The sequence below is a fragment of the Papilio machaon genome, chromosome 21, assembly GCF_912999745.1.
Source record: "Papilio machaon chromosome 21, ilPapMach1.1, whole genome shotgun sequence".
Taxonomy (NCBI): Eukaryota; Metazoa; Arthropoda; class Insecta; order Lepidoptera; family Papilionidae; genus Papilio; species Papilio machaon.
The window spans coordinates 4,224,962-4,244,731 of NC_060006.1; the positions used below are offsets into that span (position 1 = coordinate 4,224,962).

At 32.2% G+C, this 19,770-nt stretch overlaps 4 protein-coding genes across 4 annotated transcripts; 2 read left to right on the forward strand and 2 right to left on the reverse strand.

Annotated features, from left to right (window-relative positions):
- Positions 1–30: 30 nt before the first annotated feature.
- On the forward strand, positions 31–4,439 carry LOC106714535 (centromere protein J). Its single transcript, XM_045683123.1, has 3 exons — positions 31–3,343; positions 3,666–3,870; positions 4,053–4,439. The coding sequence occupies exons 1-3, from the start codon at positions 141–143 to the stop codon at positions 4,182–4,184; spliced, it is 3,540 nt and encodes a 1,179-aa protein (XP_045539079.1). The 5' UTR covers positions 31–140; the 3' UTR covers positions 4,185–4,439.
- Positions 4,440–4,582: 143 nt separating this feature from the next.
- On the reverse strand, positions 4,583–6,321 carry LOC106714522 (39S ribosomal protein L44, mitochondrial). The gene is made up of 6 exons (XM_045683247.1): positions 6,180–6,321; positions 5,819–6,097; positions 5,494–5,654; positions 5,187–5,313; positions 4,846–5,019; positions 4,583–4,743 (listed from the first exon to the last, which is right to left on the reverse strand). Exons 1-6 carry the CDS (start codon positions 6,247–6,249, stop codon positions 4,592–4,594), a joined length of 963 nt encoding a protein of 320 aa, XP_045539203.1. The 5' UTR covers positions 6,250–6,321; the 3' UTR covers positions 4,583–4,591.
- Positions 6,322–7,177: 856 nt separating this feature from the next.
- LOC106714512 lies at positions 7,178–13,457 on the reverse strand. Its single transcript, XM_045683355.1, has 13 exons — positions 13,338–13,457; positions 13,053–13,231; positions 12,065–12,680; positions 11,699–11,771; positions 11,390–11,470; positions 10,201–11,107; positions 9,733–9,797; positions 9,309–9,403; positions 8,961–9,082; positions 8,760–8,809; positions 7,863–8,671; positions 7,515–7,777; positions 7,178–7,346 (listed from the first exon to the last, which is right to left on the reverse strand). The coding sequence occupies exons 1-13, from the start codon at positions 13,369–13,371 to the stop codon at positions 7,212–7,214; spliced, it is 3,429 nt and encodes a 1,142-aa protein (XP_045539311.1). The 5' UTR covers positions 13,372–13,457; the 3' UTR covers positions 7,178–7,211.
- An 858-nt stretch (positions 13,458–14,315) lies between these two features.
- LOC123722187 lies at positions 14,316–15,454 on the forward strand. Its single transcript, XM_045683222.1, has 3 exons — positions 14,316–14,514; positions 15,076–15,175; positions 15,366–15,454. Exons 1-3 carry the CDS (start codon positions 14,317–14,319, stop codon positions 15,452–15,454), a joined length of 387 nt encoding a protein of 128 aa, XP_045539178.1. The 5' UTR covers position 14,316.
- The last annotated feature ends 4,316 nt before the right edge of the window (positions 15,455–19,770 follow it).

A 19,770-nucleotide genomic window follows, 5' to 3' on the forward strand; every position in this document is an offset into this window, starting at 1 on the left:
CAATTTCAACGTCAACGTCAATTTCAAAGTTTCAATTTCAAACCGAACTGCCGAAGTACTTTGAAAAGTTATTTAAAAAAAATGTTTGTATCAACAATTGTAGTGATTTAATCACATTGCAATTTTTTTAACTAATCAAAATGGAGGAATCGTATTCTGAAGGTGATCTTTCCATGTCTCCATCTCAAATCTTAGGACGACTTCAAGTGCTTCGACAACTACAATTATTACAGCGCGGGAAACTCCAAAAACAACAATCGCTTTATCAAGATTCACCCGAAGTTTCTGCAAACTTAACTGAAATTGTAAGTCATTTTAGTAATAGCACAAGTTATAATACCTTTCAAGGTTTATTACAAACACATGAAGATTCTTCAAAGGAAGCCTCTCCTAGGCCATACATTAGTTCGTCAAGAAAACTGATTGAACGTGATTTAATAGATGGAGTGTCCGAGTTAAATCTTTCTCGAGAATCTGAATACCTCATTAATTCCCCTGCCTCGGTAAACAGTAAAGTTTTATCTGAGTATGAATCTACCAATTCAAATTCAAACACAAAAAAATCTTTATCTAGTAAACAGATTTCCTTAGATGAGATACCCATTTTAACCCCAAAGAAAAATTTTGAAGCTTTGGTTGTTGAAAAACTACAAACAGAAAAAAATCAAATTCAACAAAAATCTGTTCCTTTAGAAAATGGTAAGAGGCCATTTCTCAAGAGAGGTGAAGGCATGTCACGTTTTGGAATACAAAAGAAAGATCTGATCATTCAACATACAAAGTCCTTACCATGGGTTCGAAAAAAAACAAACAATAAATGTAATAATTCAAATAGTCCAGTGAACAAAAATGTGAAAGAATCACTACCAATAAAGAATTTAGAGAAGATTGATGTTAAAATTTTAGTTAAAAAACCCACACCAGTTGAAAAGAAGACTGAAATTGTAAACAAAATTAAAGAATCTGAGAAATGTTTAGAAAAACCTGTAATAATTGAAACAAATCAATCAAATAAACCTACTCAGAATAGTCCCATAGAAAAGGCTGGTCAAAAACTAATCAATCTACCTAAAGGAAAGCATCCACTAAGAGCAAATAAAGGAAAAACATGGGCAGCGGTACTCACTAAAGAACAAGATGATTTCTTAAGACAATTAAAACAGAGTGAATACTACAAAAACTTTTCTTCTCCATCTAAGAGTATTACATCTGAAATGAGCTGTGATGACAATATGGATAAGATACAACAGGACATGGAATCATCTGAACAAAAGATGTTTGAATTACTCGAAAATAAGGTAACACATGAAAGTTTCACCCTAGAGAATTCTTTTATAAACCGCTTTCTTAGAAGAAATAAAGCTGACTGTTCTGGAGAAAGCACACCACTAGTTATGCAGAGATGTTTATCTTATAATCCTGATTTAATGCATATCGGCCCAAATTTAAGGAATGGAAATACAAGAAATGATGATTGTTGTGATGCAACATGTCCGAGTGAATGCACGGATTGCATTGAAACATGTTCTTCTGTTTCAAGCTGTTCATGTATTACAGTGGAACCAGTAAATTCTAATTGTCCTTGTTGTACTGAATGTAGACCAAATGGCAAAGAAAAAAATAACAAAGACAACAATAATAAAACAAAAAAGGATAAATCAGAAAATGAACTTGACATGCAAAATAAAAAAGATAAAGAAATTCATAATGACAACTCTACTGATGACAGCAGTAAAATAAAAGCAGACATGGTGGAAATGAATAATAAATTGATTGCAACAAGTGAGTTACTTAAGGAAAGGCTAACTGAATTAGAAGATGAGATAGAAACATTTAGAAAAGAAAATGCAAACCTTACGAAAATGCGAGAAGAAATTGATGTAGAGCGTCAAAAGTTTTTTGAAGAAAAGGCGGAATTTGAACAAAAGTTTAATGAAGAAAAAGTTTTGTCTGAATACTATATTGCAGAAGAAAAAGAAAAACTAACCAAACAGAGACAGCTCTATGAAAGATATGTCAGGGATATAAGAGGAAGACTTAGTAAAAAAGATAAAGATGAAGTTGTTAATTTAAAGAAAGAAATCAATGATCTTAAAGAAGAAATAAGAATAAAAGATGCTAAATCTACATCAACAATTGCAAGACTCCGTAACCAACTAAAACTTGTGGAAAAAGAAAAAAAGGATTTACTAGACGAAGTTGAAAAGTTAAAGAAAGAAAATAGACGGATTCAACACAGTAACGATGTGACAAGGAGATTAACCAATTTAAAATATCTTGAACAAATTAATAAGAAATTAACAAATATGACTTCTAAAGATTCAAAATCTGAAGTGAATATAGAACCTAATGTAAAATATAAAGCATTTGAAATTGAACGACAAAGTAGAGTTAAAAAAGTACAACCCCAGACTAAAGGTATAAGAGTTAGAGCAAAGAGCGTCCCTAATTTGAATATAACTTCTAGATACGCTAAATATTTTAGTCAAAAGGATTCTTTAAGTGAAATAGAGAGAAATAAAACTCTAAATGTTGCGGGTTTATGTATCTCCCCAACAGATTATATGACAGATACTGACAACATTGAGAATTTAAACTACTCTAACTGTACCGAAAAAAGTGCGTCAGAAAGTGAAGATGAGAACAATTTAGAAAAGATATATGATGAGAGATTTCGCAGTATTTCACCTGCAAGCAAAAAATCTAGTTTAAATAATTCAAGTGAAAATAGCAATTTTAATGACAATACTAGTAGTTATTTTATTCATAAATCAAATCCAAGACAGCATTCTTTACCTGTACATCAGTCAAATTTAAATGATAAGCCAGCATTGGCAACAAAGTCACATTCTTCTCTAAGTAATAGAATAACAAGGAATTCACCAACAAATTACTCAAGAAATTCTTATGAATCTGGTGATTTTATTTCAAATTATTCAAAAGAAAGTGGTAGAATCTCATTAAGCAATTCCCATAGTTTAACTAAATCGCCTACTTCAACATTAATGAGCAATCATTCCAGCCAAAAATCAGGTACAATTGATCAGTTTCAAGATCCCAGAATCATTGTTACTCCAGAACCATGTACCAGCAAAAGTAGTTTAACAAAGACTAATTTAAATCCCACTGAAATAACAAAACCTGATGGATCGAGGGAACTTAGATTTCCTAATGGTAATGTAAAATTCATATCAGCAGATGGCAAATACAGCAAGTTTGTTTATTATAATGGTGATGTGAAAGAAAACTTTTATAACGAGGGTAGAATGAAATATTTCTATGCTGAAACAAAGACATACCAAACCACTCATGCTGATGGATTAGAAGTTTTAGAATTTCCTGAGTAAGAAAATATTTTAATTTGCTGTCTCTTTATAGTTAACATTTAAAAATAAAGTCAGTAAGCTACATAATGCAGTCAAACCTGGATAAGCAAGAAACCTCTATAAGGAAGAGCCATTGTCCATTCCCAACAGAAGATTTTCAAATTCGCTTATCCAAGTTCAAAAGCTTTATGTCAGCACAGTATCAAATATATACATACTTAGTTATTTACTACTCCATACATCTCATATCAACTGTTATATTTGACTTCTAATATCATAATATCAAATATTAAACAAAAAAGAATTTAAAACAAGTTAATGTATGCTTTGTAATTACAGTGGGCAAGTAGAGAAACGCTACAAGGATGGTTCGTCGGAGATCCGGCTGCCCAATGGCAGTGTGCGGTACTATGACCCTAAAAACGTACACGTGCGTGAAGAGTGGCGCTTCCCTGACGGTGCAGCGCTAACTGTCTCCGCCAATGGGGAACAACGAGTTGTCTTCAGTAATGGACAAGTTGAAGTTCATACTAAAGATCACAAGGTTAACTTTGGACTACTTTTAAATTAAGTTGTATAATAATCAATATTACCATAATTATAATTTTCCACTTGTGAGAGACTCATTCATAATATATTATCCTCCCTGTAATGGTGTGTGAACAGTTTGTCACTTATTGGTATTGAACATTGAACAAATATGAATTATACGCTTTATCTTTGCAGCGTCGCGAATTTCCCGATGGTACGGTGAAATTTGTTTACAACGATGGTACATCTGAGACGAGGTATGCATCTGGCAGAGTTCGCATCAAGGACAAACACGGCAACCTTATAATGGACTCTGCACCCAGCTAATATAAGATTTACTAATCCATTATTATATGTAACGGAATCTGACAGTATGCGGTCATCATGTCCATGATTAGGGTGACAATCGGTTATGTAACATAAAGTATAGGCTGTTTTAAATCTTTTTTGCCAAGGTCAGCTCCATGTTGTGTGGTTCATTCCCCCCACACGCCTTTAAGGAACTTGTGTTAGCAATTTGGGTGATGAAGGAGCCAAGATGTTTGATTTCCACTGTTAATGACTGCACTTTAAATAATCTATATTAATTGATTGTTACGAATTTAGTGTTAATGTGTAAATGTGATTTTTTTTTATGTATTTTGATATTTTAAACAAATATACAGAATTGATGAATTTTTTAGTTTTATTTGAAACATACATTTATTCTATAACTATGAAACTATCATTTAAATTTAATTAGCAGATATTTGTTTCTTTTGACTTGACTTTGGTATTCCTTGCAGTTTGAAATTGATTGGAGCCATACTGTCTTCTGTGCCAAATATTTTCTTAAGCGCTTCAATTGCGGCCATTTCTTTTGCCGTTGAAACAGTTTCACCAAAACCTGAAAAGCAATACAAATTTGTAATTTGAAAAATTCAATATTAATGAAAATGGTCCTAAATTATTCTTATTGGATAAATTTTATTATAATGCATATACAAACCTGAAGAAAGCATTTTCTTGTCTATATAAAGTCCAACTCTATAGCAAGCTAGCAATGTATTCTTTCCGACCTCACCAATGAGTCTAGGTTCTATTTTACCTCCTTCCTTCTCAATTATCTCACAAAGCATTGACCAAGGATCTTCTATCTTCCACAAATCGTTTACATCTTTACCTGAAATTTTATCTTGTTATATTTTAACAAATAAAAACCATTAAAAACTTCTTTTCAAAGAAAAGTCTGTAAATGTTGGTTAGTTTAGCACATTCAGAGCCATAAATATGAATAGAAAAAGTGCTATTTTTCTTTATAGTAAATGTTGAATTTGAAAATGTAGTTACCTTGTAACTGTGTAATAACAAAATCCCTAACAAAATGAGCTGCTCTTTCCTCACCCGATGATCTTAACAGAGCTCCAACTATTGCTTTGAATGTGTTTGCTAAAGTAAAGTTATCTACTGGATATTCCTGAAACAAAATGTGTTCTACAATATATGTCAGATAGTGAAAAAGGTTTATAACCATTTTAGTCTATTCACAAACCAATTAATAATATTGTAAAGAGAAAAAGTTTGCTTACAAAGTTTATAATTTTCCGAGGTAAAACTAGCTTAGCAAGTTAAAAATTAATAAAATGGATATACTTACAGATGCCAAGATAATGTCTTTAGTACCAAGGTGTAGGGATATGTTTACAAGTGTATCTTCACTGACAAGGTGTTCCTTAATTGAAGCTATACCTTCCAAGGGAAACCTCGGTAAGACAGCTTCTAAATACAAGTTTATATACTGCTTGATAAACTTGTCACCTTAAAAGAAAGCAATATTTATAATCACATGACCATTACAGTAACATTAAATTGTATGTTTGATAATGTTAAATGTATACTTCAAACATATTGACATCGGTGTTTCAGCAGTAAAAACGTATGGCAGCAGTACATAAGTTATGTAAATGAGAAAAATAAAATACCTTCTTCAGCCAGTTCTCTGTTATCCTTCATTTGTATGGTAAATTCCAGCTCCTTTTGTTTCATTTCTTCTTTTATAACATACGATCTATCTGTAAAAGCTTGTAAAAGTAAATCCGAGTCGAATTCTTCATTGAGTCGCTTTCCAAAAGCAAATAATTCTGCTTCTAAATTCCATTCCAGGAATGTATTCCTCGGATTGATTTTTTTACCACCCGCCTTGTTCTCGCGTCTCTTAAACTCTGCTAACGTTGGTGCAACCCATCGGTGAATTTTTGGTGCTAAAAATAATGCAAAACTCAAAAACATTAGCAAACCAAAAGCAAAACATAACAATAAATAAACGATGTAACATGGACGAACCTTGTATTTTTCCAGGAAAATACTTAACGGCATTTCTTAAAAGTGGAACTGATTTTCTTAGAAGGGACATTTTGGTGTACTTGTTTAAAACATTTCTATTTTAATACATAAAAACAAACGTCAAAATGAGATTATTTTGAGGTTATAAGTGGAAGTCTTTATAAAATTAAGGCAAAAGTCATAAACATTCTGCCAAACCAAATTCTAAATTAGTATTTACTTTTAATTGTTAGTTGTTTAACTTTGTTTTTTTTAGTATAATTTAAAACATACGAGGCCGACTATACGCCACTGTACTATTGTCAGAGTTAATAACAGTAAAAAACTCAAAAACGGAAGATGAGGACTCCAATATAAGTAGATGCCCGATGAAGAATGAATGTATATTATTTGGAGTACTAAAAAAATTTACTTGACTCGAAACAGGCACAGGACTCGGAGTAAACAACTACTTTAAGAAAAACTATATGAAAAATACATATAGTCGCAACCGGAAACCGAAAGCTAAGTCAAATCACTGAAGCTGCTTTTACCATACAAACGTATGTATTGTTATAAAATTCTCAGTTTATACTTGAATTAAAAAATGTAAACAAGTGTATAGCAAATAAAAAGATTTTTTTATTTCACGATTATTAAAAACAGATAAAAACGTCATGTAAATTTATACAAGCAAAAAATTGTTCATTACCATCTGACTTATAACTTTGGAAATGTTAGATATAATAATATAACAATAACTTTGTTAACAAAGCTGTAGTGATAATGAAGGTAGTCTTCAGATTAGTAAAGTTATTGTTATGTGCTAACATTTTTCGTATAATCGTCGCTCTTGCACGTGTCTGCAGCGTAAATTGAATATTTCACCGTTAAATTGTTACTTTTCGTTCTACTCGCCCGCTCAACTTACATAACCTCTCTAAAAAAGGTTCAAATGAGCATCAGGTCAGTTTTATATTCACAAATACTCAAAACTGATACAACTTTACAGAGCGAGTTAATAAATAATCCACTTATTAATTTCGATAATTGTCAACTTCTCCGACTGGTAAGAAAACCTCGCACAGAACTTAAAAACCCTCTTTTAATTTTGTTCACAGGTAAAATTGTGTGATTACTGTAAAATGAAGCCGATGTGTCGTACATTGACGATGTAAGTTCAATTGCCTGGAACAAAAAATTTTTTTTGAATCTCCGTGGTCGGTTTAAAATCGTTTGTTAAATTCGCACTAGAAAGAGCCTTCTCTAGGCAACTTAGTGCGACATATTTCGTGTTTGTGCCTTGAGTAGGAATTGATTATAAAATTATTTACTGTTCTAAATTCACATACTTACTCCAAGAGACGTGCTGATATAGTATGAATCAATTGAACTGTTGACGCCAGAAACTTTGCTGGTCAAACCACACGGAAGCTTCATGTTGGACGGCCTCGCTGAATGCATCACAAGACAAGACATGAGCCTTCTTAGGAACGGCCTCTTTTGTTTAGAGTCTCGTGGTGAGAGAAGGTACTTGAGGGATTGACCTGATCCAGTCGGTTCAGAGTATAATGAGTACCCTGACGTACCAAGATTTGGAGTAGCCGATTTCTTGTTTTCTAAAAAGATATAATAATTTAAAAATCTATTTTATGGGCATTTTTCATTGTAATTCATACATCGATAGTGATCAAGTTAACTTACTTTTGGGTAAAGAATGTACTGGAGTATTTTCCAATTGATTTGAGTATACGGATTCTGTCGGCAACTGGTCGACATTAGTCGATGAGAATGTTACGCGTTTAAAAGCGACATTCGCGTACCTGATCTCTAGAGACGACATGGTTTGTCTTGGTACATTTTCTTTGGATGTATTCGACATGTCTTGGCCGACTTGTCTATCGAGGAGCAAATAATTACACGCCTGTTTCTCCAATGTGCTACATATTGTTTGTACTTCGACACACACGCACGAAGTATTTGGGGACACTTTGCTGCTCTGCTTTGACGCTGGTTTAGTTCTATTCTGACGTTTCGTACCTTTCTTCGTTTGCATTCCTCTGTCGCGTATACCGCAGCATTTACTTCTATTCGCCTTTTTAATTTGCCCTTCCGATACTACACTGTACGTTTTGAATACGTTCTTTTTGCATTTTGGCGGTTTCGGAGTTTTTAATTTGACCGTGCTCTTTATTGTTTTTTTCAATTTGTCATATTGTTTTCTTGTAAGCATTATAGGCTTTTGTTTTGTGAACTGTTCTATTTGTAAATACACTTGTATGTTTCGATTTAATATCAACTGATTGTCGCGCGGTTCCTGGTGTGTCAGCGTGCTGCACAGGGGGATACAGGGGATAACGGGTGGTTTCAAATCGTATTGAGTTGGTGTTGTTTTAGTTTTGACTAATTTACATACTCTGTTTTTAGGCGTTGGTGATTTTTTCTCATGACTGCAACATTTGCACTCAAATGTTCTGGATATACGGGCTTCTACGTGTTTCGTACAGTAATTACTGAAAATGTAATAAAAAAACGAGTTTCATATGTTTTATTATTTGTTTATAAATAAGAAAACCTTAATAATAAATAAGAAAAACTTACTTTTTTTTTTTAGACCGTGATTCGCGACAGAACATACCAGAATAATATTCCTGGAACATACGAGAGTTAATATAAATTTTAGACGTTTATTATTTTGTGTGAATTATTGTAAGCATTGAAAAAAAGAATTCTAGGAGAACAGTTCTTGAATATTTTGGTTTTAATTTAGTTTCTTGTACCAAACATTGTTTTCCAACTTACGTGGGTAATAGGTCTTGGGATAGTTTGTCGATATTCAAGTCCTAGCAGTTTTCTGATCTCTCTATCTCTCTCTAAGGGGTCAATGATGTCGCAACTGTCTCCATGATAATGTTTGATGGGAGCTAGAGTCAAAGACATTTAAATCAATCAGTTGTAAATCGATCATTCGAAACCTATCTCTACAAACATTTCAAATTCAGGCATGTCCAATTTAAAAGTTCCTACTTAATGGTAACAAGTTCTGAAACTCAGTCAATGAAAACACCTTTATTAGCGCTCTCCTCACAATTCATTCCCATACGTACATTTTCTTCTTTTAAACTAATTACGTAATTGTACAAAAATTACCGAAAAAATTTGTGTTACTAGTAGATTCATATAATTCATCGTAACTGCGACTGGTTTGTGTAAATTTCATGCAACACTGCGGTTCAATTGCGCTGCTGAAATTACAAAGAAACAGTAATCGTTTTGTGTTTAAAATATGTAAAAATACTATATACTATCCTCCATTTAAAGCTTTGTGTTAGACACTGGCCTTAAATAAATTGGAAACAAAAAAAAGTTAAAAATGCTACGTAACTTATAAAATACATGTACTCGTAGAGAATAAGAAAGGACTCCTTTGACTCCTTTTTGCTATTTAAACATAGTCGCCTAGTGGTAAGAGAAATAATGAAAAATTTATTTTCAATATTATGACTGCTCTACTATATATATTCTGTAGTTTTTGAATAATAAAAAATTAAAAACAAATGAAAAAAGGTTCTACCTGTCTGTATTACCTACAGCAGTGTCAGTATGTTGGGACGTTTCATAAATTGCTGTAGTCGAAGGCTGAAATTAAAAAAAAACAGTACTGAGCAGTAACTTGAAATAGTAAGCGTTGTTGCATAAGCGTAGTTCATGTTGGTTTTCATAAAAATGTAATCAAACCGTAAAAAACCTTAAAATCAAACATGCAGGTGACATGGTTTGTAGAATTGACAACTGTTGGACAACAACGACCGTTGAGAGAACATCCTGTACAGACCAATGGTGTTTGTGATAGTCGTTCACAAGTCGTACCGATAACCTGTCGTTTGAGGGAAGATGTTGGTTATACATATCTTATGATAACCATTTGTTCAGGGGCTAAGGTTCAAGAGTGGACTTGTGCCTAATTGGCAACATAATCATAATATATTGAGTTTATACAATACGCGTATCTAAGCTAAAGATGTATTAATATAAAACTTACGGAATAGCAAAGAGTTTGAGATAGAGATCTTGTGTTCACATCTCTATTGTCCTCTGATAACATCAAGAAATTCTCCATTGATCCATAGTCATAATCACTAGATCTATGAGAATCTTCATTATTAAATACTCTACGATTTCTCGAGATATTGTTCAAATTGCGTTGTTCCCTCACACCGTTGTAACTTTGTTTTGGACTATCGATAGTTCTTTTTATATCACTTATTTCATTTCGTGAGACATAAGAATAATTTCCTACTTCTTTCTTAACAAACGGAAGTGGTTTTTGATTATTATCGTTCGTTTTTTTCTTTTTTATCGATTGCATATTCGTATCTCTCGAATCACGCGAACCAAAAGTAACGGGAAATTTTTTAAAAAACTCATTTTTCATTTTGGATTTAGTCGTAGTTGTGCTCAAATCGGTTGGGGAAGGAATTTTCTTTTGGTTAACTGGCGATGCTGGTCTGACGTAATTCTTCTTTTTCGTATATAAAAATCTGGCATCGACGGTTTTGTTAAGAGGGTTGTCTCTTGAATAGTTTCTATGTTCAGGTGAAGGAGAACAACTTCGATACATGTTCATTTTGCTTTTGTTTCTAAGCTGATATTGTGGAGACTCTGATTGACGCTTCGGTAAGGCTGGTCGTTGATCTAGTAGAGTGTGGCTAGTGGTAGTATTTTCCGCAGAATCTTGCTTTGAGTATACTGATATAATGACCAGTGGACTTTTCGTATCTTTTGTTGTACTGCTTTTGTTAACAGCGTTTGTCGTACTGCTTACTATTTCTGTTGCAGTACCGTTACTACAATTACAGTAACACTGTATGGTTTGATCTCTAAATGTATATTTTTTATTTCTATCCAACGGTCCGTCTAAATCCACTTGAGTGCCTTGTGACTCTTGTCTAAAAGTGAATTGAAAACAAATTATAATCTATGATACTTCTATAGATGGGTCTTATGTATAAGGGCCAAAGTAACAATTTGATGATTTTTAATTTTTTGTGTCAAAAGCTAACTTTTAGTTTAGTTAACACGCTGTAAACAAAATACTCATTTACAGGTGTAAATGTTATTTTTTGCTGAGGGCCTATTTTCCTACATGGTTGAAACTTTAAGAGCCTCTCCTGAAAAGTTGTCAATTTGCACATTGGCCCTACAAATGTATCGATGATTAATTTATTTACCTCGCACCACGATTTTTTGAAAAAGCGCAGAATGTAGTTGGCTCTAGAAGATTAGCTTGAACATTAGAATCGCGATGTGTCCTAAATGGCACAAACATAAAACAGCTGTCAGCAAAGTTAAAGACAATGAGTCTGTTTAAAATTAGTAAAAAAAAAATCTCACCGAAAGTAGCTTTTGTTATTATAAATAACATTGCTCGTGCTGTAACCAGACGAGCAATTGGTGAACTCTCTGTAATTATATTTTTATAAAGTAAATTAAATTAATTATTCCTAAGTAAATTCTTAATTTGATTGAAACAAACTCACTGTTGTCTACTTGTCAAATCTGATGCTTCATTAGACTTAAATTTTTCCTCCGTTCGTGAATAGTTTCTAATACCTGGAAAATATTGCCATGAAAAGATATTTACTATATTGCCACTCTAAAGAATGCTTGGGCAGCTGTCAATGATAAGGATTTCAAATAAAAAAGCGAAATCAAATCGCAAGACAAACAAGATTTCATAAACTGGTATTTAACTGGTAACTTTTAGTTCATTTTTAGAATAAATAGGTTACAAAACTTACATAGATTTTTCTCTACCCGTAAGGCCCACCTTGCACTCAACTGCTAACATATGTGCTCGCAGCTAAACCCGAGCCACTATAATAATTGAATCTTGTTATACTTACCCGTATCCCCATCTACGGTAGCCGCATAGTTTATGACATATTTATCATCATTCGTAAGTCCAAGTTCGCCAATTATTCGCAGCCTACTTGTACGATGTTTGACATTATTAATTGGAGCCTTCCTTTTTGCGTTAGAACAAATGCATTCTTGTAATGTGATTCCCGCACCTCCAAATATTTCGTTCACCAACGAAGTCCTTGAATCCTTACGTTGTGGAACCGTCTTCTTCTTTTTGTCTCTTTTTTTCTTTTTTTCCATATTTAATGAATCTATAACGTGCTTGTAATTATGTAATTTTTTCAATGATATGTCTTCATATTTTAAACGGCTAGACGATTGGTTGGTTGATAATTTTTCACTGCCTGTCGTTTTTATCTCGTAAATCTTGTCCGCTTTTCGTCCTGTTACAACTAAATATATATTTTTCGATCGCAGTGAACTCTCTTGATTGGAAACTGTACTCTGTGCCCTTTTGACAGTTTGTCTTCTTTTATTGAACTGCCTCGATGTTTGTGTGTCCACGTGTTTAGGTATAACAGTTACTTTGATGAGTGGTATTTCACTGGACGTATCGTCTTTGTATAAAGTATCCGGAATAAATTTTCTTTTAGAAATCTGAAAGCATTAAGAATTGAAACTCAAAAAAAATTAAAAAAGAAAAAGGGAAAATTTTGATTTAAAATCGGACAAATAATTCTTTTATGCAAAATTAGGTGTTAAAAAGCCTTAATAATTAACGTTATTACATAGCATACGAATTATTAGTACTCATGTGTTCTTCCAGACTATGTTCTACATCTATACCAAATTTCAGCGAGATCTATTTAGCAGTTCTGGAGATACCTTCTAGCAAACATCCATCCATCTATCCATTTAAATATTCGCATTTATAATAGCAGAAATAGTATCACTTCTTACTGGGTTATTTGTTGCTGTATTTACTTACAGTACTAGTTTTACTATTTATATTTGTTGTTATAATTTTACCTTGGCAATAGCTTTTTTTATAACAACCGAAGTGGACGGAGCCCTATCGGCGACGTCATTGAGGTTGTGCTTCGTGTGTTTCGCTTTACATAATTTTCTTACAATATGAACATCAGGCTGCTTCGTATACTCGTTAATGTAATTTTTTTCTTTATCTCTATTTCTATGACCTTTTCTCACTGAAGGAATTGAAGAATTTTCGATGAAAAAAAATAATAATAAGAAAAAACCTTAATGAAAAAATTAAAAATCACGAAAAATAAATTGAAAAAAATCACAACTGACCAAGTACGTCGGATTCGACACTGTAACAGTCCATTTTGGTAAATTTAATGTAAGTTTATCAAAAACCTTGAGTAACCACCGCATGAATTGTTATTATATGTTTTAATTTTGACAATATAATGTAATGCTTTATTACAAAAATAATATATTCCCTTTCATTATGTCGATTGACAATTTCTTTATGTCTCATAATTAACGTCAAACTGACAATAACCAGCCGGTGGTATTAAGACGTTAATTAAAGAATCAACGCAGGTAAAAAATAGCTGCACTTATTTAAAAAAATATATTAAACGAAGAACAAAAGTAACTGTGTAGTCAACGTTAAGTCTCTATTAATAAATTTGCTTTCACTCTTATTGTTATTAACCTTTAATAAATTCATCCCTGTATAGGTCGTCTATCAAAACCATTTATACGTTGTATATTATCTTTCTAAATCAATTTACTTACATAAATTAATGGAATATAATAAAAATGTTGAAAAAAAAATTGACTATTGTTAAATTATACGAGTACTATTATTTTTTTTTCTAATTTCCAAAAGCCGGCAACGCATCTGCAGTTCTTCTGGTGTTACGGATGTCCATGGGCGTCGATGATCTCCTTGGTGTTCCCGCCGCACGTTTGCCCCATTCGTCATCAACCTGCCCTTATCCCTATGGAGGGTCGGTACAGTATGTACTACTCCTCCATACATCTCTATCATCCGTCATGTCTGAATTTATCCCCTTCTTACGCATATACTCTTTCACACAATCCATCCATACTTTCTTTGGTCTCCCTCTACCTTTATAGCCATCCAGATTCAATCGTTTGCCCCGTTCTCTTATAAAAAAAAACAATTCAAAACAATCAGATGACCGATGCCACTGTCAAATCAAAATTGAAACCAATTATCATTTTCAAATTTCACAATGTTTTTTTTTTAATTACAATAAAATAAAATAACCATTTTAAATAGAAACTAACAACAAAAATGTCCCGAGAAGATTATTTATACACTCAAATGGTTATACCCGTGTCAAAACAAACGTATTTTAATATAAAACAAGCGAGGAGAACCGATAAACTATGTGCATACGATATGCTTTACCATCCACCTGACTACAACCAGAAATCGGCAAGATCGGACAGGCAGGAACCGAAAATTATAAGAAAAAATATTTGGGATCAAGTAAACTATTTGTTACATTAACGTTCAGGGCCGCTTTAATCTAGAGCACAAGGAATGCGCCCCAGGTGCTCGTCAGCCAATGGATTTATTACTTTTATACAATACAGTTAATACAGCCCTGGTGCCATCCAAACTTTAAGGCGGCTCGCATATAATGTTGCGCAAAATTTTAGGTATGGGCGGGAATACGGACAGGGCACACCCTGCTCGTGCTTTCTTTCCGGAGCCGCCATAAAAATTGAACATTAAAATATATGCTTTGTTTCGAAGAAAACGTATTTGTACAGTAAGGGTATTCAATACAACGTGGAAATCGGAATCCTCTGACTGGGATGTGGCGTCCAGTGTAATGAATTAAATTGGTAGTTTTTCTAGACTAACGCCTGCGGATATGTTAGATTCAGCCAATCTCGTAAAGACGTTTGGTCATCTTTCTCAAGTCTTATATTACTGTGATCAAATAGGGCTTAGTATTTAAATATTACAGCTAATTTATAAAAAGTCCTACAGCCGGATATACTACGGAAAAAATATTTATATCTACCTCTCTATATAATACAGGAATATCCTAAAGGGATAGCTTCAACAACTTACTTTCAACTCGGACGGCCGAAGTGGAAGCCAATAGATTTACCAACAAAGGAATTTGTAAGAATTCAAGGTAAGTACGATATATTGATTAAGATCGATTCAGATGAAAAAAAAATTCCCGTAATTATAAATCCACAATGAAAAATGTCGTTTCCCCATGTGACTGTTTATTTTTGTAATAATTCTAATTGTAACTATTTTTATAATAGAATAATAATAATAAAAATAATTGAATACACTGATAATTATTTTGATTTCAGCGAAAAACGAAAATCCACACATGCGTATTTACAACATTTTGGAATGGGCTACACTGATAAATGAAGGCAAACCAAGTCTATGCGACTGAAACGAAATTTTAATAAAACTATACTATATAGATTACGATGACAGAATTTTTTTTTTTTGTATAATTCTAATATTGTTTAACAACCTTTATTATTAAAAGCCAAAGTTATATATGGTAATAAATGTTGCAGCCTCATAATAACGAAGTTAAAATGTCTAAAAGATTTATGTTGCAAGAAGCATATAAATATACTTAACAATTGCTTTTACTCTTAACTTTAAATTGCAATTCCATTAGATTTTAAAAACTTAATAAATAGCTGTCGCTCGCGAGTTTGACCGCGCGGCGTCAAAAAAGAAAATAAGTAGCCTATGTGTTCTTCCAGACATTTCATCAAGATCTGTTAAGCCATTCCCGAGATACCTTCAAGAAAACATCCATCAATCCGTCCATCCATCCATCCATCTAAACTTTTAACTATTTATAATAATACATGAATATTATAAGATACTGAGTACATACTTGTTTATTATGAAAGAAATACAGTCGCACAAGCTTGCTTTTTATACATTGATTTTTATTATTATTAGAGTGTCTTAACTTACAAATGATTGCCAATAAAACTTTATAATGCGTACTTTGTTTTTTTAATCATAAATATGTTACAGCGTTACAGCAAACTTTTTCGGAATTAAGGTCAATTTAGTTAAAACTCTTTTGTAATTAAAATTTATTTGGTTAATTAAAAACGTTTTATTTAACTTAATAAGATTGGACAAATCCCAAGCTTGTAATACATAATTTTTTTTTCTTCCATAGTTGAGGATCGATAGATTTTAATTCTTATAACATCGGTTTATTTTTTTACAAATTTCTAAAAGTCAAATGGCTGCAAATATACATTTGGCCTTACAGAAAATTTAATGTTACAGTACACGAAAAAGGTACTATTTTTTACCATTTTATGACATTTATTTCTATATTCTTGTTATTTTTTGGTAAAATGTCAAAAAAAAATATGGTCCTCACGAGACTATCGTAAATGTTTAATTTTTAAATCGGTATAAGCTTTAAATAATTTATTATTAAAACGTGCTCTAAAAATTGACTTATTGCCAAAAAAAAACCACTGCGATTACCTGTTTCTTGTAAAGGCAAAATACATTTTATTTTTAATTAAATAAACAATCTTTGCAGGCCAGTTACATCCCGCAACGCATCACTGTTACCAGGCTTTTTTGTTCGACAAATAATATTCAAGTAACTGGATTTAATTAATTTATTTTTTTTGTTTTATAATAAGTCCTGTGTTAATTTCCTGTGATTTCTGCAGTTTTAATTAATGTTTTACTATCGTTATTTTTATTGGATGTTATATTTATTGGGAAATTGAAGAAAATACGCTTCTTAGATAACCTACATTTTTTGTGAAAAATAAATAGGGTGAGTAAAAGTTGTAAAGTCTTCTCTGAATTATTTTAAGGCTTTAAACATAATAACGATGTTTTTATCTTACTAATATTTGGATAGATGGATTGAAAGTATCTCAAGAACGACTCAACGGATCTCGACGAAATTTGGTATAGATGTAGTTCAAAGTCTGGAAGAACACATAGGCTACTTATTATGAGTTTTTTTAAATGCGCGCAGACGGATACGCGGGCGACAGCTAGTTAATATATAAGTACTATAACAAAGTAATAATAGAAAACTTCTTACATTCATAAAACAAATTTTGTGAAATTTTTAGAGAGTGGCGTCATCTGTAACTTACATCGAGACATTTCGATTTTTCCAAAAAAGAGCAATTAAACTCAGTTAAGTCGATATCCTCATAATAGAACAAGAAGGGTCGGAAAATAAACTTTTAAAAAGTTACCAATTTTTTTTTTTGATTTGAGAATTCTATAATACTCCTCAGCTAAAGAACAAGGTTCCATTTCGGATATTCGTCGTTCCTCACTAAACTCGTGCACAAATAAAATTAATGCTGTTTTAAAATAAAAAGAATACGAAATAAAAAAAAAAACATTTATTTTATTTTTTACGTAGTGTATAAAGAACAATAAGCGAACTAACTGTACAATTTTAAGTTTTTCACAAACCCTGGAATTAAAAGTACTTAGAAAAAAATAATATTGAAACTTTCCTTAATATCAGTATTACGGACTTTTTCGTCCGCTTCAATAAAGTTAGTATCATTTTTTTTCCCTCTTCATCTTATAAAATTACGTAAATTTCTAAGTAATCCAAAATAATGTCAGTGCAAGCTAAAAGCTTAAATAAACCTTAAAAATATTTTAATTTTTGGATTTTTAGGGCACAAACTTTTTTCTGGCGTCCTAAAAAAATTCTCTATAGTTCTGCAAACCATCCATATGGTTTTTGTGTACTAACTAGCTTTTTTATCGTTACCTCGCGAGCTTCCTAAATATAAATTACTAGAATAATTAGATTTAAGTATAGGTATAGGAAAAATATAGAATAATGTTCCCTAAATGTATAATAGAACTTAAGAGTGTATACAATTAAATAATATCCGTGACCTAAAAAACAGACTGTTACTAAATTCGCGGTTTTGAAAGGCTAGTAGCGATGGCCCGTAAATTGAACGGCCGCTAAAATTTATTACAAATGGCAATGATTGAATCAAAATAATGTTCTTTGTTTCGAAATAAGTACATGTTTATTATAATAATTATTAACGCCATTGCTTGGTTTCCAAACTTTTATTTAAATCGCTTAATTTATGATTTAGTGCGCTATTTTATATTTTTTTAGGCAATTACCGGTATCCCATTTCATGTTAATCTTGTCATAATGTACTAACTACTAAATAATTATTGCACAGTTATTGGAAGTTGTCTACCAGGTATATTAAAACTACGTCTTGTAGGAATAGGAAAGCATTAAGGTTTGGGAAGCAGTGATCAATGAAACATTTAGAAATAGGAACCACTCTTCACTAACCCCTAAAACAGTGGTTTTCAACCAGTGGGTCGCGAGGCTTTTAATGTAATTGATAATGAATTATTTCAATTACCGTGGGTTTCTGAGTACGATCAAAAAATCTCTGTATAAAACAAAATCGACATCCCTGTCATTATCTTTGATAAAACAGAGTTAATAATATATTTTAACGCAGATTTGGAAACCCTCAGTTAGCCTTCGAATGTATAGTTATAAAGTGTAGATTTTACTGCTTCTCAAAATGCCAATATTCTTATAATACAAGCATTAAGTTGCCAAACAAACTGACATTCGTTAAACTAATTCCAGCAAACGATAAATCTTCGGTTGCATCAACAACAATGTAAATTTGCATAAATGCATATTGTATTTCTCGATTACGCACTACTATACAAATTATCCATTTATTATGTACGTCATTAAGGAAATAAGTATGTCATAGTTTTTTAATCACCATTACGTTTTATAATTATTTTTGTATGAACTTATTATTATGTAGCTTTGATAAAAATTTAAATATCCTCCCGATGGGCTAAATTCCTTTCATATAGAAGTTTTTAGATATCATGGCTGGTCTTAATTTCGCGCGAGCCGCTGTGCAGAACACAATTTTTGGTATAGCATCCATAACAGGTTGCAGGGGAGGGCACTGCACAGTGATCCGATGATCTTTGGCCGCCAAGATATTTGAAAAGAATTATACTATTAATCAGTTTTGGATTGTCTTAACTATCCGGTGATATGAAAGGTACGCCGCATCTTTCATATCCCCAGTACAAGCTAAATTGCTTTAGGGGACGCCAGGTCCAGAGAGATTGTTACACTAAGGCGCCTAGTATGGTTAAGACAGGCCTGGGGTTGAATAGGATATTTTTTCTTAAACTTTTAAAAGTGGCTTTGACTGTTTCTATATTATCTTTACTCTGTTGAGATGGAATAGAACCGCCATGAAACAATAGCGTAAATACAAATTATTTTTACAAATTGTTTGTTGTTATCGCTTCTCGAGGAATGTAATATCTCCGGTTAGTATTGTTTCTTAGAACTTAATAAGATAGCAACAAATTGGCTCGATAACTTCATATAAATTATTGCAAATTAAGGCAAATAAGTTTGTAAATAAACTAACAATCGGAGGAATTGTACTCTTTTATATCGTCTTCTAATATGAGTTATAGTGAAGTCAATGTATGAAAACTTTGTAGCCAAAGTATCCTGAAAACTTAAAGTACTCGTACAACAGTCATAGACCCAATAGGCACTATGTCATAGTTCACACCCGGAACCAAAATCTCTGACTCATCGTAACTTCTTGCTATACATAATGTTCCTAACTCCTAACTGATGATTACAGTTAAATTCAAATTAACTATATTTTATCTATATATTTGCCACCCTATCTTACC

Bases quoted from the DNA above. Each gene is read 5' to 3' on its own strand.
- LOC106714535 (XM_045683123.1), top strand. From the start codon at position 141: ATGGAGGAATCGTATTCTGAAGGTGATCTTTCCATGTCTCCATCTCAA. The intron at 3,344-3,665 runs GTAAGAAAATAT...TTGTAATTACAG, and splicing joins GAAGTTTTAGAATTTCCTGA to TGGGCAAGTAGAGAAACGCT. The intron at 3,871-4,052 runs GTTAACTTTGGA...TTATCTTTGCAG, and splicing joins TTCATACTAAAGATCACAAG to CGTCGCGAATTTCCCGATGG.
- LOC106714522 (XM_045683247.1), bottom strand. From the start codon at position 6,249: ATGTCCCTTCTAAGAAAATCAGTTCCACTTTTAAGAAATGCCGTTAAG. The intron at 5,314-5,493 runs GTAAGTATATCC...ATTTTGTTTCAG, and splicing joins AAGACATTATCTTGGCATCT to GAATATCCAGTAGATAACTT. The intron at 5,020-5,186 runs GTAACTACATTT...ATAAAATTTCAG, and splicing joins TGTTATTACACAGTTACAAG to GTAAAGATGTAAACGATTTG.
- LOC106714512 (XM_045683355.1), bottom strand. From the start codon at position 13,371: ATGGACTGTTACAGTGTCGAATCCGACGTACTTG. The intron at 8,672-8,759 runs GTAAGTTTTTCT...TTACATTTTCAG, and splicing joins TCACGGTCTAAAAAAAAAAA to TAATTACTGTACGAAACACG. The intron at 7,347-7,514 runs GTAAGTATGTGA...TTTTTGTTCCAG, and splicing joins ATATCAGCACGTCTCTTGGA to GCAATTGAACTTACATCGTC.
- LOC123722187 (XM_045683222.1), top strand. From the start codon at position 14,317: ATGTCCCGAGAAGATTATTTATACACTCAAATGGTTATACCCGTGTCA. The intron at 14,515-15,075 runs GTAAACTATTTG...TATATAATACAG, and splicing joins GAAAAAATATTTGGGATCAA to GAATATCCTAAAGGGATAGC. The intron at 15,176-15,365 runs GTAAGTACGATA...TTTTGATTTCAG, and splicing joins GGAATTTGTAAGAATTCAAG to CGAAAAACGAAAATCCACAC.